The following is a 13,328-nucleotide window of genomic DNA, read 5'->3' as shown; positions in this document are numbered from 1 at the left end:
ACAGTGGAGTGCAAAGTGGGAGGGCAAAAGGTGGCGCACGAGTATGTAAGCCACGTTTTGCCCTCCCGTTTTGATCTCCGCCGTGGAAATGGAGTGAACGGCGCCTGCCATCTACGTATGGCAGGCAGCATTTACAATGGATCCCTATTGAGTCTGTCTGCTTTCTGCCACAGCATTTGCACCGGCATGAAAAACCATACCGGCAAAAACAGTAGGAATATTTCTTAGCAGAGAGGACAGGAGCGGGGAAAACACAGGTTGGGTTAAGCCCATCCTCTCCCCTACACAATTGCAGGAAAATGGGGCATAAAGTAAATAGAATGTGTAAAAGCATTACGCAAGGGCTTTATGCATTCTGCTTACATGACACCCCTGGCTCAAAATAATTCCCAATGTGTTTTATAGCATTCTCGATGTTCAATACAGCAAATGTAAAATGATTATTAAATTCATTTGTACATTTACAATCTGTGAAGGCACAGGAGTTTTGGAGGGAGGTAATCGACTTGATAGGGGAAATCACAGGATCGTCACTGTCCGTGGATCCTTTGGTGGTTATTTTGGGCGAACAGGTGGATTCTCTCTACCCCTTGATTGGCATCAGAGCATCACTCATTACTCAGTTATTGTTGGCAGATCATATAGCGCTTGCTGAAAATTGGAGGTAAAACCTGTAGTCCTGGTGGTAAACGATTTGGGAGATTGTTAGGCAAAGTTTGTATGCAGTACCCTTTGGGACCACTACACACAACTAGGACTACAGGTGCAAGCAAAACCAACCTTTGGTATAAGTCTGTAATACACAGTTTTGGTAGCGTTGCTGAGCAGCCAGGCTTATCTCAAGAGGGGAATGTGAGCTGTAATGATGTTACACAGAGGTCTGCAATCACAAGTATTTAAATAGACTTTTATACTCAAGGTTTCTTGGTAAAACACTTATTAATTTAATTCACAGTCAGTTATAAAACATTCACTAGAAGAAGGCAATCTGTATCGCACAAAAATATACTTCAGTTCTTCACACTATCAATTTCTGAGGCATTTAAACTACTGTGAAGGAGGAGCAAAATGGCATTTAGAGTATTTCAAGTAGTAGCAAAAAGGCATAGGTTAATAAAAAGAAGCTTACAGTTATTCTTAGACAGTGCAAATAGTTTGAGTTCGGCAGAGGAGCCAATTCAATAGGTTAGGCCAAAGTCAATGGGCTAAAGTTTTTTATAGGATAGGCAGTTCTGGTAGTTAAACGGAAAAGCCTTTGCCAAAGTTCTCAGAAGTAGTTTGTAAAAGAAAGATTCATATGTCGGGTCACAAGCTGACTAGGCCTGCAAGTTGCCAAAGTTTCAAGCACTTTCACAGTGAGAGGCAAGTTCTCTCGGTTGGGTTTTCACAGTACCTTACAATGAAGAAAAAGAAGCAGCTGAAGACGTCTGTTAATGGCAGTTCCCGCAGATCTCGCTGTTCCTGAGCCTCAGTCGCCGGGACAAGAGGGAGGACGTCGGGTGACTCCTGCACTGGGACCGGTCAAAAAGCTGGCAAATGGCAAATCTTCAATTCCGGTAGCTGTAGTCAAGCACACAAACTGGTGTCCCTCTCCCTGGTTATTTGGTTTCCTGCAGCACTCTGAGGAAAATACAACCAGCTCTGAGAATGGTATCCAGGTGGCTTACAAGTTGATTGGTCCCACCAACTCAAAGGGAGAAGTCGTCCTTGCAGGACTTCTCTGTCGAGATGAACTTGGCGATTCGGACCTGCAGCAGGGCTTCAGCGGGCAAACCAATGGTCCAGGAGTTGCAGCAGCCGTCCTCTTCCAGCTCGTCTTCGGTTCTTTCGTTTCAGTGGTTGGTCGACTCTGATTTCCAAGCCAAGAGACTCGCCTTCAGCCAGTTTCCTCCCATTCATTCCAGCCTCGCTGCCACTCACCCAGCAGGGTGGCTGTCCTTGCCAGACTGACAGCCAGCCAATCATGCCAGACTGCATTTGGGTCTCCTAGGAGACTAAGCACAGGGAGTTTCGGGCACCTCCCTCACTCCCTGCCCACCCCAGACACTCAGGTGTCAGAAGTGGTCTTCAGTCCTGAAGCCCACCAAAGGCGTAGGAACAAAGGGACCAAACCTGGTTTGGCGCGCATAGACAAACTCTAGAAGGACCTCTCCAAAAAGAAATGGCGAAAAAAGAAAACCGGGACCCGTTAAAACAAAGGGGGCTCAGACTCCATCTTGAAAAACATTGCTCCCGTGATTTAACGCACCGGTGTTCACGATCGGGAAAGATCATGGTAGTTTGTTGTAAAACCACTGCCACCAGCCATTTTGAGAGGAAAGGGTAGCATTTGACTGCTACATAAGTTCCTAGACATAGGGGACACTAAGTCGCCCCTCCAGCTCTCTATTGCAAGATAGGGTGTGCTGGGTCTAGGAATTTGAAAAATGGTTAGGTCAATTTCACTTTACTTTCTCTGGGAAACAGCAGTTTATCCCAGAGAAGGTATTTAAACATTGGGACAGCCTAAAAGGCTTCCCTGTGTCACTGCACTTAGGGTGCTGTGTGACACAAATGAAAAGATGCCGCCTATGGAGTTGTCTAAAACGCCATAATCGAAGAACACAAGAGTAAACCACATTCAAAATACATGAGAGAGTGGGGGAAAAAAGGCTCACACTCTCTCCAGGTTAATAAAATCAAGTCTTCAAAATCCAGCAAAGTTGCTGGGAGTCTCTAAGGTGAAGGGAATTACCACATTTATGAGAATTCTCCCTATAAGAGATGGCAGCAGCGGAGAAGGTCTGCATCTCTGTCAAAGGGAGCCTGCCCAAACACATCAACATTTGACTTCCTCTCCATAAGTTAAGTGAGAAATTCTCTGTGTGAGCTCTCAAACCATAGATGTTAGAATATTACTCCTTGATCTAGGTTTCTCTGTGCACAGGCCATCACCTTTGGCCCGGGGTAGTTTTGTTCATCTGTATACTTGTTTATCTCAATGTCGCAATGCTACCAAACTGCCATGATATCTATGTAACACCAATGAACCCCTATTGTTTCAGTGTTGTTCTTTTGGTCTATTTGTCACAACAAAAGGATAAAGACTTTAAAAAAAATAATAAATTCACAACCTGTAGCAGCTGGACCACGTTTGGTGTTTTGTTGAACATCTCCTGAAGCTGGTGAAGAATTATGTTGTGACAGTTACTGCAACCTGAGTTTGGGCCAACAGTTCCCAATGAAATTAGAAATTTATGGTAGACCGAATTCCACTGAATGCTTATCTGCAACAAAAAAGCAAAATAGTAAGGATGTGAACAGAATTAAAACACTCAACAGGCAAAGTAAAGGAGTTGGTGGCCTACTTCTAAGAACAGTGAGTATACTCTTTTGGTTCCTCGAGTCTCAGAAATATTAGCTGCGACTCAAGGAATGGTAAGTAGCAAAAGACAACAAAAACACAGGTTAGAAAAGTTATTATATATTCTACATATAAACGCAAGGTAGCTTAGTGGTGATATTGTGAATTTTACTTCCTTGAAGGGCGGAATGCAAAATTAAGAGTTATTAATATCATTATTTACTACAATAAAAAATTGTGGTTGAACGATGAAGCTCTTAAGCAATAGTCTGTCTAGAACCCCCATAGACAGTGCAGCACTCTCTCCTAGGAAGAACCAGGTAGGGGGACTCCGGCACCGAATTCTTTTCTCATCCATTATGGTTCAAGAACAAAAAGCAACAAGTTACTTACCTCCAACTCTTGTTCTCCAGCATGGGTCTTGCATGGATTCATATTCCCAGTCGCCAGGCTGGGAATACTCTGTAAAAAGAAATCAATTTAGCTTTAAACTTAAAACTGCTTGTTTCCTTGTTAGGGAGAATTCTCATTACTGTGTTAATTCCCCTCTACCGTAAAGACCCACAGCTCTTTTACTGGACTTTGGGGCTTTTACATTTTTATCATGGAGAGAGTGAGACCTTTTTCCCACTCTCGTATGTATTTCTTTGATTTGAACCCCGTATTTCTTTTGGTTTTGGAGTCTGACAAACTCCATAGGCATCATCCTTTTGTATTGTGACACACAGCACCCTCATTGCAGTGTCACAGAGCAGTCCTTTGGATTTCTCTACGGTTTAAATACCTTCTCTTGGATAAACTACTGTTTCCAAGAGTAGTAAAGTAAAATTGACTTTACTTACCTTTTTCTCTTTGTAGACCCAACACACACCATCTTACATAGTGCTGGGGAGGGATGGGGGTTACTTGGTATCCGCTTTGCCTAGCATCTCATGTAACATGTTTATGTTACCCTTTCTACAATTAATGGCAGGTGGCAGTGGTTTACTTTTTCCTATCTTTGTGCATTTTTACTGCAGGCTGAATCATCAGCTGTAGTATTGCACCCATGGGTGCCCATTTGATCAAAATAGACCGGTCTTCTTTTTTTGCCATTTCTTGTTGGAAAGGTCCTTCTTGAGATTTACTCTGCATGCCAAACCAGGTTTGGTTCCTTTGTTCGTTTTGTCTTTGGCGGGATTCACTGGTGAAGCCTGCCTCTTGATCCAGCGTGTCAGAAAGGGCAGGAAGCGAGGGAGGTTCCCGAAACTCCCTGTGCTTAGTCTCCTTGGTTAAAGGAATGTGCACAAAGGTGATTGGCTGTCTGTCCTTGGAGGATAGCCACCCTGCTGTGTGAGCGACAGCTAGGCTGCTAAAGAATGGGAGAGAATTGCATAAAAGGCAAGGTCTTTTGTAGGGAAGACACAGTCGACCACTGGACAAAGGAACCGAAGAAGAAACTGGAAGAGAAGCTTGCTGCACCCTCCTGGACTGTTTGTTTGCCCGGTAAAGCCCTGCTGCAGAGCTGAAGCTCCGGATTTCTAATAGACTAGAGAAGCCTGGAAAGAACGACTTCTCCCCTTGGGTTGGTGGGACCAATCAACCCCAAGACAAACTTGCCTGGAACCACTCTCTCTGCTGGCTGTACTTCTTTGCTGCTGCAGGAAACAAACGCCAGGGGACAGGAACATCAGGACGAGTGCAACGCCTTTAAGCCGGACCCGAGCTCCAGGAAGATTATCCGGACACCCCCGAAGCAGGATGTTGTAATGTGGCTTGGAGTGTGCAGTGTTGTGAGGTCATGAGCTGGTGGAATGTGAGGGTTGGCGTGTTCTACAGTTGACCGTTGGGCTTGGACAGAGAGAGAGCTGTGGTGTATGGGTGTGGTGACAAGCCCGGTGTTTCCCTTCTGATGTGTTATCATCTATGTCCCCTACTATCCCCTGTGCATATTGAAGGAGTACAGGACCAGGACAATAAACCATTGTATAACTTAACTTCGGTGTCCTGTATACCTTCTTTGTTACACTGGCGACGAGGAAGGGATGGTAGGTGGATTACCTTCTCCATCTGCGCTGCTGGGGCGGGTGCAGCACTTGAGGAACACTGCCCCCGTGGAGGTCCCCCACACCCAGGCGGGTCTCAGGTTGAGTCGGCCCGCTGTGCCAGTCCGTTTCGATATGGAGGGCGGCTCTGGGAAGTTTGCAGTCTGAAGATTCAGTGTTCCCCTACCAGCAAGGGATAGAGCGCGGCCGGAGTTGTTGAAGCCCGGTGTGCCGCAGACCAATAAAAGAGCTGCACCATCTGCGCCGTCCCGAGCTCTAAGAGGTTGGGCACAGAGGCAGAGAAGCAGGAGGGATATTTGCAGCTGTTTGCTCGAAGAGGACCGTGCATCACCCTGGTGCCCCCTAGACAACGCATGGCCTAGGTGCTGTGGCGGCTCCGGGGAGTGGGCAGCCAGTGTGGTTCCCCTTCTATCAAGTCGGCCAGAATAGCAATGCTCTAGATTAAGCTGGGCAGAGAACTGGTATTCCCCTTCCGTTGTTGCCGGTCGGGCAAGCGCGGGGTGGCACACTGGAACTGTTGGGGCTGCTGACTGTAATTGTTCTGGGGAGACTGACGCAAAGCCAATCGTGTGCCCGCAGCCCCCTGGGAGGCTACACGATGGTGGCGACATGCGCTCAACCCCTGGCACAGTACCTTCAGGGAATTTGTATGGGGTTGTAGTGAAGCCCCGTAGAGATTGCCAGGACGGTGGTGACGTCACAGCAGCCCTGCAGATCCCAGGCCAGTCACGTGAAGCATGGCTGTTGGTGTTCCATGGATGTGCCAGATGTAAACAGGAAGTCGTCATCATCAAGGGGCACGTCTTTAATTTCTCACCGGTGCGCTGCAGATCGTGTCAGGGTATGAAGATAAGTCTGGCTGTAGTGGAGCCAATAATTATAAGCCTGTCGAACACGTTCCTGGTAACTATGACTGCTGATTTGAAGTTGGAATGAGAAGTTGGAATTTTCAGAGTTTTTCCAGCGATGAGTTTAACAAAGGGGATTTTGGTCAGGTTAGTGTTTTGGGCTGTATGCGTGAGAGTGAGTGTTGAATATGTTGTGGCCCACGTTAATAGGACGGACACGAGAAGTTCCATTTCAAGTCCCCGGACGCAACGTTAGGGGTGATATTACCGAAGGCTGTTGTCTGTTCACTGTGGTGTCCTGTGTTGTGGCCTTCCGTGGGAGTTTAATGCCCTGTGCAGTCAGGAAATTAAGTGCTCTGTTTCCCCACCTCATCTCCTAAGGTATGAGGGTGGTGGGCGTAATATAGCGTCTTGTCATGAATGACTTAATGAACATGCTACTGTACCATTCTGTAGTGTTCCATACGAGGGGACTGAACGCAGTTCCTACAAAAGATGTTCCTTCAAGAGGTTTGGACTCAGATCTACTGGTGAACTGAGTATTGTGAACATTAGTTTGTGCAGCGTAACGTCCAACATGGAACATACATTTTTATGCAGTGCGCAGTCCTAGAACTATCTTCGGATGAACTTACCCAGTGACTGGGTGACATTTCAAATTTGTCTGCACCTATATTTTGCCATGCGTTTATGTAATGTTGGCAGCATTTCATAGCTTTGTATGGTTAATGTTGTGTGTGTTGGAGTGTGGAGTGTGGTGTATAGGTCGGAGCACAATGGAGTAGGTGAACGTGTGGGGTCGCGTGCTTTAAGACTACATTGGAGTCCATAGTGCCTGGTTCTAGTGCCAGGGTGGGTCGCCATTTGCATGGGGCGTTATATGTATGTGGGTTATATGTATGTGGGTTAAATCAATTTCTGGGTGTTAAATAGAGTGTGTATAATAAGTGTTGGTCAGTGGAGTTTCATAGTGCTTGGCCTGTGTGCCAGGGTAGGTTGCTATGGTTGTTGTTTCTCAGGGCAGTGTTGTTCTGTTGTGTTTCATAGCGGTTGGTCTAAGTGCCGAGGTAGGTCGCTATGGTTGAGGGTTTATCAGCTCTGCCTTTGTTTCCATAGTACCTGGTTTTGGACCGGGGTAGGTTACTATGTGGATCTGATGTATTACAGTTTCTCACCTGATTTCTAGCTTGGTAAATCAGGTTGTCTTACTGAGGGTGTCTAGAGGTGGTGTAGCGTGAGAAAGAGAAAATGGCCAATTGGTATGTGATTGTGCAGCAGGATTGTGAATGGTGTTTCTGTGATGGTTGGCAATTAAACTTTGTGGGTCCCTCGGTGATAGTTGGGCATTTGTTGTTGCTCCATTTAGGGAGTTGTTGGTTTGTTCTCAGAGGGGTAACTCTGAGACTCCGGGGGCAGACCGGAGTGGAAGGTGTTTGATGCGCAGGAGGCTCAGCTGGTTAGGTAGTAGTGTTAGTGTTCTCTAACAATAGTTTGTCTAGGAGTGGCAGCCCTATGTTCCGAGGGGCAGCTCGGGACAGGCGGAAGTGCACAGTTTATTGTTTTGAGTCCTCGAGGGAGATGGTCAAGGGGCAGGGGTTGTAGTGTTCTTGAAGGTCGTGGCAGGTTTGTTGTCATGGGAGTGAGTGGGCTGTTGGCATTTTTCTATGTGATCCGGTTGGCCTGTGAATGGTTCCTTATGCGCGTGGTTCCTTATATGTTTTTGGGTTGCCTGGGGTTCTGGGCATATGCGGCCGCTGTGTGCGGGATTTCTGGTGCCGTGTTTGTGCTTTGGATGATTGGGGTTTGGTGCTGGTCACGCTTCCCTTTTTTTCATTGTTTGCGTTTTCCCTGGGGAGGGAGAGGTGTTGTAATGTGGCTTGGAGTGTGCAGTGTTGTGAGGTCATGAGCTGGTGGAATGTGAGGGTTGGAGTGTCCTACAGTTGACTGTTGGGCTTGGTGTATGGGTGTGGGGGCAAGCCCGGTGTTTCCCTTCTGATATCTTGTCATCTGTGTCCCCTACCATCCCCTGTGCATATTGAAGGACTACAGGACCAGAGTGCTGGACCCCAGAAGCAAGGAAATTCCGCAAGGTGTCCAAGAACAGTGGTGCTGCTATTTTTCGAGTAGCTGAAACCACGAAGTGCCGCTGATCTGAAGTGTGCCCATTGCTGCTGCCGACCTTCAAGCTGTAGTGCAAGAGTCCCCAGACGTCCTCCCCTCTTGTCTCCATGACTGAGGCACAGCAACAGGATCTGCAGGACTACAACAGGAAAATAAGCCAGTTGGAACCTTTTCTTCAGACTAAGGTACTGTGTAGCTAGGGGTACCTACATCTTTGTTGTGTGTAGCTTGCTTGCTCTCACTGGAGACTTGCATTGGCTTCCCCTTGCAGAGTTGCTTGCAGTTTTGCTCTTCACAAGCCTCTCAGCTTGCAGCCCAACAGCGATTCCTTTTACAACAAAAACTTTAACATTGAGCAAGACTTTTGTGATATCTTCATTAATTGCCTTGCTCCTCTAGACTTTGCTGACTTGGCACTGGTTATCCTGGCTCCTTGCAGCCTCTTCTTACCCTCTGACTTTGTGTGGATCTGTCCCTCCAAAAAATCATAAATACCTTAATTCTTTAACTGGGAAAGGGTTAACTTATATTTCATTGGGGGATTGAAAAGTGCCTACCTGTTTTGAGAAACTTGTTAACTTTTGTTTCCTTCCTAACTTTTCCTGTTTCCATAAACTCCAGTATTGCATTTAAGCGTTTAAGTGATATATCAATTTCCACATGGCTGCTCAGTCACTCTACCAATGTGTATAGTACAGGCCTATACCAAAGGTTGGGTTACCTATTGCCAAGAGGACAAGGCTGATGAAATCCCCCACAGGGTTACTACGTACAATATTGCCTAACACTCCTCTATATCCTTTCAGTGTCCTTTGGGTCATACTGTTCCCAGCCAATGACACTCGTCCTAAACTCCACCCCTGGTGGCCATCTTCAGATAAAGTAGCGCACATGAAGTGGCAGTATGAACCAAGAAGAGCAAGAGAGGGGAAGGAGGGAGTGAGCATGTGAATCCATGCAAGACCCAAGCTGAAGAACAAGAGTTACGAGTTACTTGTTCCTTCTCCAGCATGGGGTCTTGCATGGATTTACATGCTCATGAATAGGATTATACAGCAGTAAATATACACAACCATGGGAGGTGGCAAGGCTCACAGAAGCAAGACACTTACCCCTGGAACAAACTCACCTCAAACAAACAGGATGAGCAGCACGGCTTGGCCGAACTGGGACTCCACCCTGGAATCCCTGTCAACAGTAGAATTTCGTGAAGATGTGGGTAGACCTCCATGTAGAAGCCCTGCAGATGTCAAGCAGGGTATGACCAGAGAGAAACATTATTGCGGCAATGGCTCTGGTGGAGTGGAATCTTGGCCGGCCTGTAAGCGGTCTGTTGGCCAGACAATGCCAATGCATTACACAGCTAGAGAGCCACCTGGATATGAAAGCCTTAGATGGGGCCTTCCCATGTCCCACAGGTCAAAAATTGACAAAACAGAGACGTTTCCAAAAATTCTTGAGGGCACGAGCAACATACAGCTAATGCAACGCCCTTTCATCAGGCGTAGAAGAGGTTGCAAAGAACATTGGCAGAACTAAAGGCTTGTTGAGATGAAAGTCCGATAGAACCTTTGCCATGAAGGTGGGATAAGTCTGCAGCACCACCTTAGTAGCGTGGAAGGTCAAATACAGCTGCTTGTAGGAGAGTGCATGAATCTCCCGACCCGCCTGGTCGAGGTGATCGCCATTAGGAAAGTGGTCTTCCACAACAGAAACTTCAAAAAAGTGCACAATGTATTGGTTCTACCGGAGTGACCATAAGCTTAGACAGGACCAGGTTCAGTTTCCAAGCCGGGTCAGGAGACTTCACTGGCGGAAAAGTCCTGAAGAGACCCTTGAGGAACACTTTGACGAGCTGTGCGACCGCAGGAAGAGCTTGCCTGAAGCCCATGTGTGCCTGCATATGGCAGCCAGATGAACCTTGATGGAGGCGTGAGCCAGGCAAGGCTTAGCCAGCGAAAGCAGATATGGGAGGAGTTGCAGAGCCATTGCCCGTAGTGGTGTCATCCTCTGCACAGTGAAGCGCTTCCACTTGTGCCAGTAGCAAGACAACGTAGAGGGAGCTCTGACCTTGGCCAGGATCTTCTTGCATTCCAGCGGCAAGGAATAGTGCCCACATTCTAGGGCTGCAGGAGCCAGGCTGTGAAGCTCAGTGACACCGGGTCGTGGTGCAGGATTGATCCGTTTTCTCTGGAGAGAAAGTCGGCAAGTGGAGACAGCTGGATGGACGGAACCACTGACAGATGGAGATGGTCAGAGTACCAGATCTGTCTCGGCCACACCGTTGCAATGAGGATCATCCTGCAGTTGCAACATCTGAGTGTGTTGATTACACCTAACAGTAGGGGAATCGGTGGGAAGGCATAGAGGAAAGGTTTGTCCCAGGCGAATGAGAAGGCATCCCCTAGACTCCTTGGCTGAAGATATCTGCTAGAAAATCTCTGGCACTTGGGAGTTGGCAGCTGTTGCAAAGAGGTCGATCTGGGCAAGACCCCACTTGCTGAAGAGGTGCGACACCTGCACTTGTTGAAGCTCCCACTTGCAACAGGACCGCAGCTCCCTGCTCAGCGAGTCCACAATGGTGTTCTTGACACCTGCCAGGTGAAAGGGGAAAAGGAACATGCCTTGAAGAATGGGCCAGTGCCACAGGTACTGGGCTTCCATGGAGAGACGGAGGGAGCATGTCCCACCCTGTTTCCTGATGTAAAACGGGATGGTGTCCGTGAAGATCCACACCACCTTCCCATGTAGCTGAGGCTGGAACAACTTGAGGGCCCAGAAGACTATGTGCAAGTCCTCTTTTTGGAGCCAGAGGCCTCTGGCATGGCATGAGATTGTCCTGTGTAAGCCCCCCCTCAGCCCCCTGCAGAGGTGTCAGTAGTGACTGTAATCTGGTACGGAGGGATCTGGAAGGAGCCTCCCTGAGTGAGATGTGGCCAAACCGAGCACCACGGAAGAGTTTGACGGAATGCCCGATTGAGGCCAATCTGGTCTGTCCATGTGCCTTTGACCTGTTGCCACCTGGCGTCTAGGAATTCCTGTAGGGGCCGCATTTGGAGCATGCAACAGGAAACCAGATAGATGCAGGAGGACATCATGCCTAACAGGGATTTGATGGACGGGACTGTTGGGATGGAAGCTGTGGACAGCCAGTGAACTTTCCCCAGGATGGATTTCACCCTCTGTGGGGTTGGGGTGGGGGTAACCAGACAATAGATGGTGTTGAGCCGGGCACCCAGAAACAGTGTGTTCTGAGACAGCACCACACAGGATTTCGGATAATTGATGGAGAATCAGAGCAAAGTCTGAAGGTGTATGGTATCTGCCGTGTGCTGGGTTGCCATTGTGTGGGAGCGGGACCAGGTGAGCCTATTGTCCAGGTAATGGTAGACATGAATTCCCTTGTGGTGTAGATGCGCTGCTATCGAGGTCAAGCATTTGGTGAATATTATCGAAGCCGATTTTAGGCCGAGGGGAAGGGCCTTGAATTGGTAATGCCGCCCCTGGATGACAAAACACAGGCACATTCAGTGTTTGCGATGAATGGGGATGTGGAAGGATGCGGCCCTCCAGATCGAGAGTTGCCAGAAAATCCCCTTCCTCCAGCTGGTCGAGCACGTGTTACAACGTGACCATACTGAATTTTTGGGGCGTTAGGTATTTGTTTAGGCGTCATAAGTCTAGGATCGGTCGCCAACGTCCTGACTTCGTCCTTACCAGAAAGTTTCTAGAGTACTCCGGAGCCCTGGAGGCGCTGAGGGACCAGTTCTAGTGCCCCATAAAATGGCCTGAAGCAGTTGGGCCATGTGAAGTTCTTGACTTGTGACAGGAGGTATGCAGGGGCACTCGTCTTGAAATTCTAAAGCCTGCTCCTGCTGAAGAACATCCAGCACCCATATGTCCGTGGTAATCTTTCTCCACTGGTCGACAAAGTTTGATAGTGGGCCTCCCTCTGCAGTGTGAAAGTGGGGGCGCGCGTCCTTGGCCAGTTCAAAATTGGTAGCCTACAGCCAACCTTGGTGCTGGAGAGCCACACCATTCCTCCATCTGGCGGAACCCCAAGTCTGCTATTTCAAGCGCAACTATTACGGCTTTGGCCCTCTTGTCATCAGGGAAGAAGTCCAGGAAGGGGCTGCGCTTGTAGCACAGCTCCCTGTCGTATCTAGACAGGATTGCGAGGGCATTGGAGGCCTTTATTGTGGAGGCTGCTGTGGTAATGATGCACTTGCCAGCTGCATCACGTTTCTTGCCTCCCTGATCAGGAGGCACCATGAACGACAAAGGGTTTGATGACAGTTTTCTGGTGGTGGCCGACACCGCAGAATCCGGAGAAAGCTGAGACACGAGACACCTGGGGGTTGAATACGGGACACGGTACTATTTCTCCAACCTGTCCCGCTTCGCAGGCGTGGTGCTTGGAGCCTTCATGATTGCAATCCATCTTGCCAAATGTTCAACAACGGGACAGATACGATGGTGGTCTTTGTGGACTCTCACCATTGAAAAAAGAAGCCTTCCTTCCTTCCTTCTTCTCTTATGGCACCAGATTGAAGAGCTTGGCTGCCTTCAAGATGATGGAGTGGAAGTAGCCAATCTCGTCTAGGGGTGAAGCCCTGGCAGGCTCGTCAACATCCGGAGGTTCCCCATCTGCAGGAAACAGTTGTCGTACTCATCAGTCTGAGTACCGGTGGTCTTCGTGTCTGTACCAGTAGCTGTGTGAAGTAACTCCTTCAGCACAGGGGGCAGCAGGGTCCTTAGTACTGTCCCAGAGGTAGTGGGTGTCTTATGGGGTGGTGTCGGCTGACGCGGAGGATGCCTCGGAGGAATCTTGGCTGGACCAGGAGCAGCAGGCAGCCGCTGCTGAATCTCTGCCACCAACGTATGCAAGGTTGTTAAAATGTCCAGGGACATGTCCCTTGGTGCAGATGTGAAGCCGGTGCAGGAGCTGGGCTAAAGCCCCTCAGAGGACTA

At 48.4% G+C, this 13,328-nt stretch overlaps 1 protein-coding gene across 2 annotated transcripts in view; it reads right to left on the bottom strand.

Moving 5' to 3' along the window:
• Nucleotides 1-13,328, bottom strand: part of MED14 (mediator complex subunit 14) — a 1,766,813-nt gene that overhangs the window by 599,427 nt on the left and 1,154,058 nt on the right. For both annotated transcript variants that reach the window (XM_069636537.1, XM_069636538.1), the window contains exon 20: nucleotides 3,114-3,266. In XM_069636537.1, coding sequence (XP_069492638.1) covers nucleotides 3,114-3,266 — 153 coding nt within the window. The remainder of the gene's footprint in view (nucleotides 1-3,113; nucleotides 3,267-13,328) is intronic.

Source organism: Ambystoma mexicanum, chromosome 7p (genome assembly GCF_040938575.1).
Source record: "Ambystoma mexicanum isolate Mex_15411 chromosome 7p, UKY_AmexF1_1, whole genome shotgun sequence".
Taxonomy (NCBI): Eukaryota; Metazoa; Chordata; class Amphibia; order Caudata; family Ambystomatidae; genus Ambystoma; species Ambystoma mexicanum.
Note: the sequence above shows the minus strand (reverse complement) of the source record. Positions and strands in the feature narration are given on the sequence as shown.